Genomic DNA, 14,665 nt, shown 5'->3' with positions numbered 1-14,665 from the left:
TGACACATAAAAAAGCATCATATCTGGCATTCCCTGCATGTGCATGATGTTTGGCACAAAATTATGCGTAAAAACTAATTACATGATTTCTGCTTCAGCGATTTTGTCAATTATGCTAGAGATAATTTTCAAATTTTTTTTTCTGTGTTCTCTCATTATTTGGAATCTAAATTTGCCAAAATATTCTGCAATGTGTTTACAAAACAAATTGACTATTTGAAAAAATTGGAGGAAATTTCCTAAGGAGTTGCCGAAAAAAATCCTGAAATAAAAGCTGGAAATTTCCCAAAGGGATTGCCAAAGGATTTAAAAGAAATGTAAAAAAGTTTCCAAGGGAATTTTTGCGGGACTAGCCAAAGAAGTTAAAAAAAAAAAAAATACAGAAGAAATTTTTTTCAAGAATTTCCAAAAAATTCGAATTCTCAAAAAATTACCAAAGAAGTTTCCAATGGAGATTTGGAGAAATTTCTAAAGGATTTTGAAAAAAAAACGCCAGAAGAGTTATCGATGGAATTAAAGATGAGCTTTGAAGGTAATTGCCGAATCAATGTCCAAGAAAGCTGTCGAAAAAAAAATCCGGAGTGATTGAATGAAACACCCAAAGAAATTCTCGAAGCAATTTTCAATCGAAATTTAAAAAGAAAATCTCAAAGAAATTCGCTTCTTGTTGAATATTTTTAGCGTTCATTGTAATTCTTTCTGTAAATTGAAGTTCCTCTGTTTATTGAAATTCCTTCTGTAAATTCTTTATGTTTTTTTTTTGTCACAAATTTCCCACGGAAACAGCCGCAATAATGCAATTGAAAATTCCTTCAAAAATTTCTTTGGAATTATTTCGGCATTTTTTTGCTAATTCTTAAGCTTTTACAAATCGAGGTTTTTTTTTTGGAATCTTATCTTTATTGGCAACTTAGCTGCTTATTCATTTATTCCTAATTGAAATTAGTGAAAGATGCTAAAGGAAATTCATAAAGGAATTGCAAAATGAATTCCCAATGAAATAGCTGAAGGAATTCTCAAAGAAATTGCTGAAGCAATTCTCTGCTGTCGAAATCCGTAAAATTAAAACTGTTTCCAAAACATCACCAGAAAAAATATTAAAAGAAACTGCCAAAGATGTTCTGTAGCATATTATCATTCAACCTTTCCAACATGTTGGGTCATTATTCTTCACCACTTGAACCACAACGGACTGCTCTCCGTGGCACATACATAAGACGTTCATGGTTCCCAAGGTAATTTCCAAAGAATTTACCGAAAAAATATTCAAAGAAATTGCAAAAGAAATTACTTTATGGATTGCCAAAGAAATTCCAATTCTCAAAAAAGAAGTTTCCAAAACAGAATTGGACAAAATGTCTAAGAAATTTTTAAATAAGCTGCCAGAAGAGTAATCGAAGAAATTGTCAAGAAATGTCGAAGACAATCACCGAATCAATTACCAAGGGAATTGTTAAAAACAGATTTCTGAGTTGCTGAAGGAATTTCTAATGCATTTACCGCATGAGATCGAGAAGAAATTTTCGAAGATCTTGTAGAAACAGTCTTTAGAAGAATTACTAGAGAAATTTTCAAAGGAGCTGCTGAAGGAGTTTTCCAAAGCGATTTCATAAGGAATTTTAGATGGAATTTTTTGAAGAAGTTTCAAAAAAGATTCAAAGAGATTTGCTACAGGAATTCCTTATGGAATTGCCGAAAAAAAAATACGGAAGGAATTTTCAAATAAATTACCAAAGTATTTTGAAATGACTGGATAAATTCCCAGAGTGTAACCGAAAAGTTTTTAAAAACTTGAAAAAAAAAATATTCAATGAAATTTTCAAGGTAGTTATCAAATAAACTCTGGTCAGTCACATGGTAAATTGGGTTTGCAACTTCACGTTTTATCGCTTAGCTTAAAACTTATATCTTTAGCAGATCCATCTGAAATGACATCCGTAAATAAGCCGTTTATCATTCGAGAATCGGTAATTATATACCAGAATAAACGTTTAGTCATGCATATACACAATTTAGCTTTGAATATAATTTGCTGCTCCACCTAATATATATTACAAAGTCAAAGCTTTCATTGATTTTCACTGAGAATAGCACCGACATCAAAGTAACATGTTAGCTTTTACCATACTGTGCCCAATCTTTGTAATCTTTGGAACGATATTGCAGGTGAGATGGTACAATTTGTTGAACGAAAATCAATCGCACATTCATATTTCAGATCGTTCGATCAGAAGAATGCATAAGGTGGCAAAACCATGTAAGTGTTGAGTTGAATTATCAAACGAGAATGAAAGTCCATTCCTAAAAATACCCCTCTCCAACAGGAAAAAGAGCTCAGCAATTGCTGCAAGTGGGATCCTCCGTATCCACGAGAGTCCATGCACCATTGTTCACAATCAGCAACAGAACAAGTCACACAAGATAAACAGGAATTATACAGGGTATCGTTAGCATACAAACACATCACTGTTTTCTCCAAGCATCACTAACGGTGTTGTAATTGCAGTGTATTTTTGAATGCTACTTCGAGGAGCTTGGGATCGTTGTCGATCAGACCTTGAACGTGGATAAGCTTTCCGAGTACCTTCAGGCGCTGAGTGAAGAAGTCCGCAACCATGTGATTGACACGTACAAAAAGTGCGCCGCTGAGACCACTAATACGTTGCGGGTATGCAATTCGTTCGCCCAAGAGCTTGAGATGTGCGCTCTGGAGGAAATTGGCGTTGGCTGTCCGGATGAGATCTTTACTCCTGGTAAGAAGGCACTGGGTTTGGGTGGTTTGAATTGTGACATGAAATAAGAGCTTGCGCTTCCATTTTAGGTGAGATCTGTGACAAAAGGAGAAGTGGCGTCAAATTTTGTCAGGACTAAAAGAGAACTCAATGTCATTGAGTTACTTGTTTCAGCTGACTAAACGGATACGTAAGAGAGTTGCCTTTGGTTTCAAGGGGTACTCATAGGACTGCGTGCAGTCGATTCCAATTGATTTGTTCCAGGTTGATATTTACAAAATAAAATCTTCGTGAGCATGATACTCTATTGAATTTTTATTGTAAAATATTCGTTGAAGCTTTGTATGTATGACTAGGAAGTCACTGTACAACGAACTAAGGAACTCAGAGAACTGAAACTTAAAGTAAACTAGAGAAACATTCATTGATCATTGCTAGTACTTATGTGCGAAGTGTATTTTGTCATGTGAAGTGAAACTGTTGGGCACAAACCTAGTCCGATTTCTATTGCCATTTTCTTACATTAATTTTAATGTTTATTGGTGACATCATTGATTATCCATGATTGCTATGGATTGGTGATAGAAATGGACTGAAATCTACACCTGATGTGGTGGAATTAGAAAATGTCATGACATTTCATACGTTATATTCCATGACATTACCTAACCTTGCACGAAAAGACTGGTCACCGATCAGCGTTGTTGGTTATTCTTTTTGGTCGATGTGCAGTTGCCATCTAGTCAAGCCGTAATATTCATGGTCTTGATGCTATCAATGAGCTTATCGCGAAACATCATTGGCTGGAAACTTTATTGATATGGTATCGGTATATGTGAATGCTGCTTCTGTGTGTGTGACGAGTGTTCGTGCCGAACCCTCTATAACCAACTCATTCGGAGTGGTTCGGCTGTTTAGGCGAGTGGGTGGCGGTCGTATCAGATACATACAAAATCGTTTGCGAGCTACATCATGTTCGTTTTGCCTTCTCTTTGCATCTGGTCATCAGTTGCACAGTTCAATCGTGGGCGACAAAAATACAATTCAAAAGTTGTGATGAGCACTCATGAGGTGATGATTTGCAACATGAGGTCTACCAAAATCCCTTTTGCTGAATACCAGCAAATAAAAAACGTGCACATCGTAGTCAGGCAAATCAATTTATATTTGAAGAATGTTTCAGCAAATCCCATTTAGTTTCGACAAATTGTGTATCCCGCTTTCACATAGTTGCAAAGTTCAGCTAGAAATGGAAACCTTCAATTAATAATCATCATTCGAAAGATATCGTCTCAAAATCAGTACACTCTTGCCAATACTGCACCGGGCACTGCCGGAGCAAATTTTTTTGCACACATGAGTCCAGGTCAGCTGAAAATCCATTGCAAATCGTTGCTGGTAGATGTTCCTTATTGTGCATGAGACGATCGTCACAGTCTTGGAAGGCAGTCATGTAAAACTCTCGAGCATCGTCTTCCAGACTTTCCAGATACAGCTTAACCTGATCCATGAGGAGTGTATTTTCTTCAATGATTTTTATTTTTTGGTAATAGCATTCCATTTTGCACTGAAAAGGAAAATGGTTAAGACTTATCTCCCAGTTTAGTCTCCTACTACGCTCTCTATCCACTTTATACTCATGGTGATTTCTCGGTCGTCTTACAAAAAAAAAAGATTATATTTTCAGGCAATTAGTTATGCAATCGGCTGCAAAACGACCAAAATTTGAAGTGTGCGGGGCGTAGTAGGAGACCCATGTGCATAACTTAGTTTGTATACTTTCTGCATGACGTAACTAGCAACGGAATGTTCTCGTCGAGCCTCTCTGTCACATTCGCGCAGACCAGTATCCGGGAATGGAGGTGGTATTCTACAGCACTCACGAACTCTTGGAAGAAGGTGACGTTCAATGCAATCCAAACCGATGGTAAAAGTAATACTTTGAAACACTATTAGTAGAATCGCAGAGTGCAGAAACATGTTGTCGGGTGGAAGTTTTCTACTATTCTGGCTCTATCTTATTGTGTATGGTTTTGGAAGTTGTTATCGATATCCCATACAAATTGTTTATTTCCTTTCACTATGTGTTGATTAGTATTTGCTTCACTGTGATAGTAAAGATAAACATGTTGTAAATGTGTGGCAATGAATGTGTTTTTGAATTATCAGTTTCTTGATCCTGGCGTCGCAATCCAAATGGAACAGAACCTATCTTCAGCAGTGTTTTTGAGCACGCCAATTGACTAAATATTATTATTGCTATTTAGTACTTGGTGCCCAACGAAGTCAAAGAAATTTCCTCTACGAAAAGATCCGAAATTAAAACTTGATTTACATTGAGAAGACCAATATTGCCATCGAAGGCATATATCAGCTTATATCATTTAATTCGGAAATAAACAACTACTTTTCTTAGGTTTTAATAAAAGTAGGAACATTCCAACATCACTTATATAAAGAAAAGTTCATACAGGTAAATGTTCATCACTAAGAAGGGGCTTCTGCTGTGTTGAGTCGAAGGTTATAAAAGAAGTGCTGGAAATGGCGATTATTCAAAAGATATGATCCAATAGAAAGATTATTGGGATTTTGACACATAACAGTATACAATTTTATGATGAGCAACAAGACGCTTTATTTTTTATTTTTTTAATTTTGATTCGCTAAGCGCTGAAATGATTTCCCTTTGTAGAACTAATCAACGGGATATTATTGAGGTCACGGTAGTGGTACCAACCACTAGGGATGAAACTGAAATAGCTGAGGCTTCAGCATATTTTCCTGGTGATGTCCCTGGCAAACCTTCCCTTTTTTTACCCATAGGGGGAACATCTGCTCAACAGACACCCGAACAGAAAGGTCCAGGTAATGTGGGGTTAAGGCCATCTTCTACAATGAAAGCAAAAGCCAGCACTACTCTCTCCTCGACCCACTAAACAACATTCCAATGGTCGCCAAACCCTTCGTCTCTCCGAAACCACCAAGAAGGTATTGCTTCAGAGAGGGGTTAGTGCACATCGCACCCTCAAGGTTAGCTGCGTAGCCTGCAGCAGCGAACATCGACGGCTCACCAAATGTTTTGCAGATATCAAGAACTGATGCCTACGTGAAACCAGATCTGTCCTACTGAAAGCAAGGGTATCATTACCCTTCAGGCTCTATCAGTTGCACCAGAAGGTTGCTGACAGTAGGGTCTTCACTTGCCCTGGCTGGGGACTCCTTTCCAACCACGAGCTCGGATCCAACCCAGTTGACCGACGCCACGACAGCAATGCTACCAGGACTTTCTCTCCGCGGCCACTTAAGGGTCGATTCCGACCGCAGGGCACCGGTATGACCTACGAAGCCTACTCTGAACCCCTGGACAACCTCTTGTACCGTATCTGAACTAGCCATTCTCCGAGTCCACGCGCCACCTCTGTAGCTCCAAGACGATCTGGGTGATAGCCGTTGAAACGGCATTCCAGCCAAACTCATCACTACACATCATCTGGACAAGATTGCCCGGAGTTGTGTCCTCTCCGCATGTGACAAGCATGCGGTCGTGCGAAAACGCTGGCACACGAACAAAACGTGCTCCGCCGTTTCCTCTAAACCAACACAAACAGGGCATTCGGGAGAATCTGTTTGCCCGAAACGGTGTAGATACTGTCGGAAGCAACCATGGCCTGTGTCAGGTGGAATTTTACTTCCCCATGGTGCCTATTAACCCAACTATCTACCCGGAATAACCTATGGCTCCCAAGTAACAATTTCTATACCTTATGCTCTTAGACATTAATAATTAAGGTTATGTTAGGGATGTGGTAAAATCTATTTGGTTTAATGAAGCAGTTTATATTGTAAAACAGCTTCAGCGACACAAGCAACTTTAAAACAATTTGTAGATAGCTACAAGTCTATGGAATAAAACTTACCTGTTTGCCTTTTTGTCAATCAAAAAAATCATTGTAAGCGACCTTCTTCTTCTTCTATATGGCTCGACGTTCGCAACTCTGCCTCTCTTCAACTTAGTGCTCTTAGAGCAATTCCACAGTTTTTAATTGAAGGGCGTATAACAACTTGATCATAAAACGTTTTTCCAAGTCGTATATATGTCATATATCGGTTTTAAAACCTGATGGATTTCACTATATTGACGAAGACTTTCGAATAGTTTTTGGCGTTTCAGTCTTTTCGGGGTAAAAAACAACTAAATGTTTTCTTCTTCCAACGTTTCGATACTTATTGGATCTTCCTCAGGGAATCTGTAATTTATTATAGTCATTTTCATTGGTTTTAATACATTGGACTGCACTTAATAAAATTGTTGCTTTTTTGTCCAGTGGTTGTTTTTTTTTTAACTTTTAACCGTTTTTTGTTGTTTTTTTTGCTATAAAAGGTTATTGTTAGTTACAGTGACCGGCACAAAAAAAGATCCACCATATAGTGATTACAGTTTCTAGTGAAAAATACATGCAAAAATGATAAAATATAACTTTCAATGAATGCACTATATCAATTTTAATTTGTTTTAGTAATCTGTGTTGAGAAAAAAAATGATTTTTGAGGAATAAAATGATTTCTGATGAGATTGGGAAAATTGTTTAAAAATTGGGTATGACAGAAAAAAAGATCCACATAGCAATTAATTCTGAAACTTCAAAATGTCGCCAAATTTTCACACGTTTTGCTTCTTGGTTTATGCTGTTGTTATGTTTTTGACATGTGAAATATATTTTGACATGAGTATTGTCAATTTTAGGATAATATGGGGCGAGTTTATTTTTCATGGGTCATATAATTGGTAAAATTTTTCCAAATTACAGAAGTTATCTGTAAGCAAGAATGAATGCTATTAATCTACAATACAACAATAATTCAGCTTTCAGACATACAGGAATGTACTTTTTTGAACAATTTTTATGAGTTTTGGTCGACTAATGCAAAGAAATGCACATGTTGTGGAGATTATAAAGGATTATATGATATTATTTGATACTATTTTATAACTCAAAACACTCTGACGTTTGTTTATCACAATGATCACCTCCATCTGCTTGTACTTAAGCTTGCTGGAGCTATATTCTATCTTATACACTTTGATTATTACAAAATTTCAATGTATTGTAAGTGGTACAAACGGGTGTTCAATCATAATGTTAACTTTTAACATCAAATTCCATTGTCGCTTCAATACACCCATTCTCAGAATCAAAAGTTTACAAAAAATAAAGCGTCAGATCATCTTGCTGTCTTTTGCAATAGCTTTTGTTGCAATGCAAGGAATGAATGTGCTGAAGACACCAACATGATTTGACGTTAGTATCTCTTGCAATCACTCATTTCATGTGTGCGCATAATTTAACACCAGTGTGATTTTATTGTGCAAGTTAACATTATAAGTGCGCACCATGTGTTCCACTTGTAATACATTGAAAATTAGTAATTATCATTGTGTATATGATAGAATATACCTCCAGCAAGCTTTATTACAAGCAGATGGAGGCGATCATTGCGATGCACAAATGTGAGAGTGTTTTGAGTTATCAAATACATAGTATCAAATAATATCAAATAATCCTCAATAATCTTCTCAACATGTGCATTTCTTTGCATTAGTCGACCAAAACTCATACAAATTGTTCAAAAAGTACATTCCTGTATGTCTGCAAGCTGAATTATTGTTGTATTGTAGATTAATAGCATTCATTCTTGCTTACAGATAGCTTCTGTAGCTTTGGGTAAATTTTACCAATTATTCATGAAAAATAAACACGCCCCATATCACCCTAAAATTGATAAAACTCATGTCAAAATAAATTTCACATGTCAAAAACATCACAACAGCATAGACCAAGAAACAAAACGTGTGAAAATTTGGCGAAATTTTGAAGTTTCAGAATTAATTGCTGAGTGGATCTTTTTTTTCTGTCATACCCAATTTTTAAACAATTTTCCCAATCTCATTCCTCAAAAATCAATTTTTTTTCAACACAGATTACTAAAACAATGTCAAATGCATGTAGTGCATTCATTGAAAGTTATATTTTATCATTTTTGCATGTATTTTTCACTTGAAAATGTAATCACTATATGGTGGATTTTTTGTGCCGCTCACTGTAAGGAAAACCTTAATGTTACTGTCTACTTACAATTTCTCCGTTTTTTCTGTTCCGAAAAACCTTTAAATTCAAAAAACAACAAATGACGGATTAAAGGTAAACCACTGGACGAAGAAGCAACAATTTTATTCGATATGTGTTAAGTGTAGCCCAATATGTTGAAACCTATGAAAATGACTATAATAAAATACAAATTTCCTGAGGAAGATCCTATCAGGATCGAAACGATGGAAGAAGAAAACATATAAACCATGATTTAAACAATTAAACTGGATTGAAAGTGGTACTGAAATGTGACCTTTTCTTTCTTTCTTTTTTGATGAACTTATTTGATATGGCACACAAACGAAAAAGTGTTCAATCAGACATCATTATTTTTCATTCCATATGAAGGAAACGTACTTCGAACAATCTAAGACTAATGAAGAATTTTTGTTTTATCTATATATATAAAAATGAGTTTGAAGTCCCTTTGAGGCAACAAAACTCACGAACGGGTGAACCGATCAGCATGACTCTTGCATGGTTCGATTCGTATTCATAGTGGCTGTGTTTATAAGTATTAAAAATTACGAAAATAAACTGGAAAAGTAAGAAAATTGACAAATTACAGATTTTTCATGAGCTGGGAAGGGAATCAACACGATCTAAATGAAACCAATCTAGAGTGCGGTGCTATTTTGAGCTTAACAGTTGTCAAACCTCCACAAGACGGCAAGACAAGGTTTGCCGGGCCAGCTAGTAATTAATAATAATTTGCATTATTCTGCCATTTTATGTAGGGTAAATGTACCAACAGAGATGTCCATATCCTCAGTGTAGGAAAGAGAAATAGAAAATACACCACTCACGCTGTGTATCTCAACAGGAGCCCGTCTCTCATGTGTGGATCCACCACTGCGAATCGGATGCGCGCAAGCTTGGTGGGTAGAATTAAATCTCTTAGATCCCTGAGCACTAGGCCACACAACAGTGCGGCGAGAGCGATTTTAAATTCTCTCCGGTGAAAGTGTAAAAAATCACCCGGGCGCGCGCTCCAGTGAGGTTTTTACGCCAGAGTGCGCGCTGCGGTGAAACACCGGAGAGTTCTCGCCCCGGCGACACCATGGTGATGATTCAGTGACTGCTGGGTGAAAACACGGGAGAGCGCCGGAGAGCGAAGCGCGCGAAAGAGTGAGCCACACTCGATCCAAGGCGAACGAGCAAGAGCACGCACTAGCGCTTGGTCTACCCACCACCCAAAACAAGAGAAACTGGCTTGTTGGTGTGGTGAAAAATGTTCCTATCCCCAGTGTGGTCGATAAACTGACGCCGTAGTGAATCGCTACGGTGAAATGCCATCTCTGTGTACCAATAGTGGTTCTATTAGTAGCTCCTTGTAGTAAAAACTGGAGCTCGATTTGAATAGGCCGTATGTGCTTTTGTCGATTGAAAATTCGATCAGTTGGATTCGCTTATTATAGCGAAAACAGTTGACATTGACCAAAGTTGATACATAGCAGAATCATCACAAAACAGGCTTTCTGTTCCATCATTAAAAGTTTGCAAAATATCAGCCATATTGCCACAATGACTAAAATAAACTGATCGAATTTTATATCGACAAAAGCACATACGACCTATTCAAATCGAGCTCCAGAAATAATTGAATAAAATTGATAATATCACAAAATAAAAAGGCTGAAAACGTTAATCGGTAATTTTTCACTAAAATTTGCTTGGAAAAATGTAAAAACCATTGTTTATTTCAGCTTTTGCTAATAAATAACTTGCACCAACTATAGGTACATGGTTCCTATTATGGACGTAAAATTTAACATTAGTTCCTATAGTGGCACATCCCATTGAATTCTTCTTCTTACCACTATAGGTGCAAAGGAGCATAACAATTATGGAAAACAATTGTTTAAAATAGGGTTTGCAACTACTAATATGTCATTTGTAAGCAAAATAGTGCTAAATTGTCACTACTACCACTATTGGAACTTCCTCAACTAAGGGAGCTTTTTAGTTTTACATTCGTTTTGAGGTTTTGGTTTAAATCCTTCATTTAAGGTGGTTTTCGGACTTTAACACAACATATTGGTCTTCTTGCGACATACATAACACATCTTATCTATGCTTTATAGTACACTACAAGCGTATGTCACAAAACTCAGTAGCACGTTATGAAGTCTTAAGGAATAGTTTTAACAACCTCCTGTAGGGTGGGCCCTTTCGGGTTTTATAGGGTTCATCACAGGTTGATTAGAGCTGTTAAGATTAGTAAGCTATAATCTAAGTTTCAACGGTTTGATCGTAACAACAGCTCGTAGGCCACAAGAAAACTAAAAATGTTCCTTGGGGTCATCCTTCCTTTGGTGGAACTGCCCCACGCGCGCTCTCATTCGGCCATGGAGGCCATCCTGGCAGTCCTGCGTAGTGCGTATGCCTCTTGTGCCGCTCATTTCGAAGCACTCCAAGACCTCCCTGATATGGTCGCCGATAGTTACCATCCAGTGATGACGCAGAGCGCATCGTGTGACACGGTACGGTACGCGCTCGTAACCCTCAGGCACATCAGCCTGTGAGTACTTTCCAGCTTACCACGGTAGCTTTCGGTAGTTAGCGCAGTGCCCCACGCCGGACCGCCATACCTTATTATGGACGTAGCGACACCAGCCAGAAGCTTGCGCTTACTGGCGTACACCGCAGAGCTATTAGGCATCACCCATCACCACTTGACTCTTCGACTTCCGGTTATTTACAACCATCACCTCAGTCGTGTGGAGAGCTGGAGAGCTAACTCCAGTTTCCTGGATCTCATACCCCAACCGCGATTGAGTGGACAGTAGTCAATTCCACTTCTTCGATCGATTCACCGTAGACCTCCAGCGTAATAGCATCAGCAAAGCCGACGATCTTCCCTCCCACCGGGCACTCTAACCTCAACACCTCATCGTATATGACATTCCATAACACCGGGCCCAGGATTGAACCTTGCGGGACTTCTGAGGTTATGTGAAAGCACTTCCGACCCACCTCCGTGTCATAAACTAGTACTCGATTCTTCCGAGAATCTTGTACAAGTACCCGGGTATCCCCAAACACAGGAGCGCCTCGGCAATAGCCGCCCAACTGACACTTCTGATCGCGTTCCTTACATCCAAAGTGGTTGATTATGTGTTATCCTATGTTGTACAAATTAATTTATGTATGCACTTTTTAATAAACATATCATGTATTGTTTCCTTGTAGTACTCGCAGATCCCTGTGGTCTTCTTTTAAGGCGAAACTAGATCTATTTCCTCACTTTTTGGTTTTTGTTTTTTAAAAAATAGCAAAGCAATATTTTCAAAATCGGTTTTCGTGCACATGTAGAGTATGGATCAAGGTATCTCCTGATTTTTTTTCGTGGTGGAAAATGTTTTTCGTTTTTGCAGAAACCATTTTTGAATGTAATTTCACAAAAAAATGGTTTCTGCAAAAATGGATAACTTTTTACACCACAAAAAAAATCAGAAGATACCTTGATCCATGCACAAAAACCGATTTCGAAAATATAGGGTATGTGTACTATCAATAATCTCACGCTCCCATATTCATCCCATTCGAAAACAAGCAATTGCGGCACCGATTGATTCCGTTCTTTTTGTTTTCATGGGTGCTCACTTCTAACAAAAAATACAAAAATAAAAAACAAAACAAACAGCGCTTCAATCCTTTGTTTTTCGTAGGATGAAAATGGGAACCACATGCTTAATAAGGGAACCAAAACCCTATATTGCTTCGATATTTATTATTATTATTATTATTATCTTTATTTACGAGATTTTCAGCCCTGGGCTGGTTCATCTCGGAGCTTCGATATTTAATAAAAAATCAAAAACCAAAAAAATTTAAAATGCTTCCAGTTTTGCCTTAAGGTTCTATGGTGAAGTAAGTATACAGCTCAAATATCTGTTTTGCTTATTAACAGCGAAAAAAAATGCACGTCGTTTTTTTTATACAACGATGGTCATTAACACGTGTTATATTAATTTTTAGAGTATTTGAGCATATTCCATTCATTTCTGGCAATTATTTTGTCTCGCTTTCAACTGGCTGCAAAATTCGGCTGAAAATGTAAGGAGTTCATCGACAATTATCATATGAAAAATATCGTCTCAAAATCGGTACATACATTCTTTCCAGTATTGTGCCGGACACCGCTGGATCACAAATTTTTGCACACATACGTCCATATCAGCTGAAAACTCTCTGCATTGAGTTAGTATTTCGTGGTCCTTATTGTTCACGAGCTGATCGTCGCATGCTTTGAAGGCGGTCTTGTACAACTCTCGAGCATGTGTCTCAAGGCTGTCCAGATACAGTTTGACCTGATCCATGAGAAGTGTATTTTCATCGATGATTTTCAACTTTTGGTAATAGCATTCCATTTTACACTGAAATGGACAATTGTTATGGTTTATACGACTATACGTAGTCGAATCTCTTACTACAACCTGCCACTCACTTCACACAACAAATTTGATTTCTCAGTCGTTTTCTAAGGATTTGATGTCAATGTTTTTCCGCAAAAATCTATTATTAGGTATTACATTTAAACAGATTTGAACAACAATAAAAAAAATAAGCTGGACCAGATACAAGACCACCGATAAATTGCAGTGGTTTTTGACTGGGTGACAGTGAGTAGTAAGAAAGTCATTTGCATATCTAGACTTTAATTAAAGAAATGAAGTGATTTACGATCGGCACGACGTATGTAGGACCGGCGTTTTCTTGACTAGCCTTCCTGTCACATTCACGCAGACCAGTTTTGGGAAATGGTGATGGTATAGTACAGCAATCACTAGCTCTATCACTAGATGCTTGCAGATCAATGCAAATCTCGCCGTTGGTAAAAGTAATACTTTGGAACACTGTTAGTAGAATCACTGAGTGAAAAAACATGTTGTCCGGTGGAAGTTTGGAAAAAATCTGGGTTTTACTCAACCCGGAATGGTTCGGGTACTAGACATTGATATTCCATACAAATCGTTCATTTCCTTTCGCTAGGTGTTCATTCATGCATACTTGCCAAAAATTTGATGATAGAGTTGAACATGCTCTTCTTCTTTATGGCTCTACGTTCCCACTGGAACTTGGCCTGCCGCTCTCCAACTTAGTGTTCTTTGAGCACTTCCACAGTTATTAATTGGAGGGCTTTCTTTGCCAGCCATTGCATGAATTGACATATTGTGAGGCAAGCAAAATGATACACTATGCCCAGGGAGTCGAGAAAATTTTCCCGACCGAAACGGGAATTGAACCCGCCGTCTCCGAAATGGCGATCCATAGCCTTAACCACTAGGCTAACTGGAGACCCCAGTTGAACATGTAGTAAATGTCAGTGAATGTAATACAATCATCGGCAGTTCGTTATTAAAAAAAAAAGTTTTCGTAACCATTTTATCATGGCAACATTTTGAAGAAACACAGTATAACGCACTGGAGTCCCAAGATGCACTATGATACTTCTTCAAACCTTTCTTGTTAATGATTAATCTATATTGACATACAATGAACCATTCTACTGCTCTTAACCCTGGAGCGGTCACATCGTGTACTGAGTATTGTCTATCCGGTTGGAATCAAGACAGCCATTCAATAAAAAAAATGTTATTTTCTTGGCCCACAAGTGTCGCAACTGTTTCGCATCTAGTGCGCTGTGTTGCTGACAACAGCGGGAAGGATGTGCACTACTTTTGACATGTTTCAAAAACGTCGCGAGTTGGGTCACGTCGCGACTTGATTGTGCGACGTCCAGTTGGTGGCGGCCCGCCCGACAATACAAGCACAATAAAA

General features: G+C 37.9%; 3 protein-coding genes across 3 annotated transcripts in view; 1 reads left to right on the top strand and 2 right to left on the bottom strand.

Annotated features, from left to right (window-relative positions):
• LOC134287678 (uncharacterized) overlaps positions 1-14,665 on the bottom strand; it is a 182,627-nt gene that overhangs the window by 95,489 nt on the left and 72,473 nt on the right. The gene's annotated exons all lie outside the window — the stretch shown is intronic.
• On the top strand, positions 2,053-3,097 carry LOC109398239 (uncharacterized). The gene is made up of 5 exons (XM_019670563.3): positions 2,053-2,166; positions 2,219-2,257; positions 2,325-2,441; positions 2,507-2,753; positions 2,822-3,097. Exons 1-5 carry the CDS (start codon positions 2,110-2,112, stop codon positions 2,869-2,871), a joined length of 510 nt encoding a protein of 169 aa, XP_019526108.2. The 5' UTR covers positions 2,053-2,109; the 3' UTR covers positions 2,872-3,097.
• On the bottom strand, positions 3,397-4,840 carry LOC109398238 (uncharacterized). The gene is made up of 3 exons (XM_019670562.3): positions 4,512-4,840; positions 4,038-4,299; positions 3,397-3,975 (listed from the first exon to the last, which is right to left on the bottom strand). The coding sequence occupies exons 1-3, from the start codon at positions 4,710-4,712 to the stop codon at positions 3,926-3,928; spliced, it is 513 nt and encodes a 170-aa protein (XP_019526107.2). The 5' UTR covers positions 4,713-4,840; the 3' UTR covers positions 3,397-3,925.

This window comes from Aedes albopictus, chromosome 2 (genome assembly GCF_035046485.1).
Source record: "Aedes albopictus strain Foshan chromosome 2, AalbF5, whole genome shotgun sequence".
NCBI classification, from domain to species: domain Eukaryota; kingdom Metazoa; phylum Arthropoda; class Insecta; order Diptera; family Culicidae; genus Aedes; species Aedes albopictus.
This window is presented reverse-complemented; position numbering and strand designations above follow the sequence as displayed.

Coding starts and splice junctions, on each gene's coding strand:
- LOC109398239 (XM_019670563.3), top strand. CDS start 2,110: ATGTTAGCTTTTACCATACTGTGCCCAATCTTTGTAATCTTTGGAACG. Junction 2,442..2,506: donor ATAAACAGGAATTATACAGG/GTATCGTTAGCA, acceptor TTGTAATTGCAG/TGTATTTTTGAATGCTACTT. Junction 2,754..2,821: donor GGATGAGATCTTTACTCCTG/GTAAGAAGGCAC, acceptor CTTCCATTTTAG/GTGAGATCTGTGACAAAAGG.
- LOC109398238 (XM_019670562.3), bottom strand. CDS start 4,712: ATGTTTCTGCACTCTGCGATTCTACTAATAGTGTTTCAAAGTATTACT. Junction 4,300..4,511: donor CTAGTTACGTCATGCAGAAA/GTATACAAACTA, acceptor TTTCCTTTTCAG/TGCAAAATGGAATGCTATTA. Junction 3,976..4,037: donor GGTGCAGTATTGGCAAGAGT/GTACTGATTTTG, acceptor TTCCATTTCTAG/CTGAACTTTGCAACTATGTG.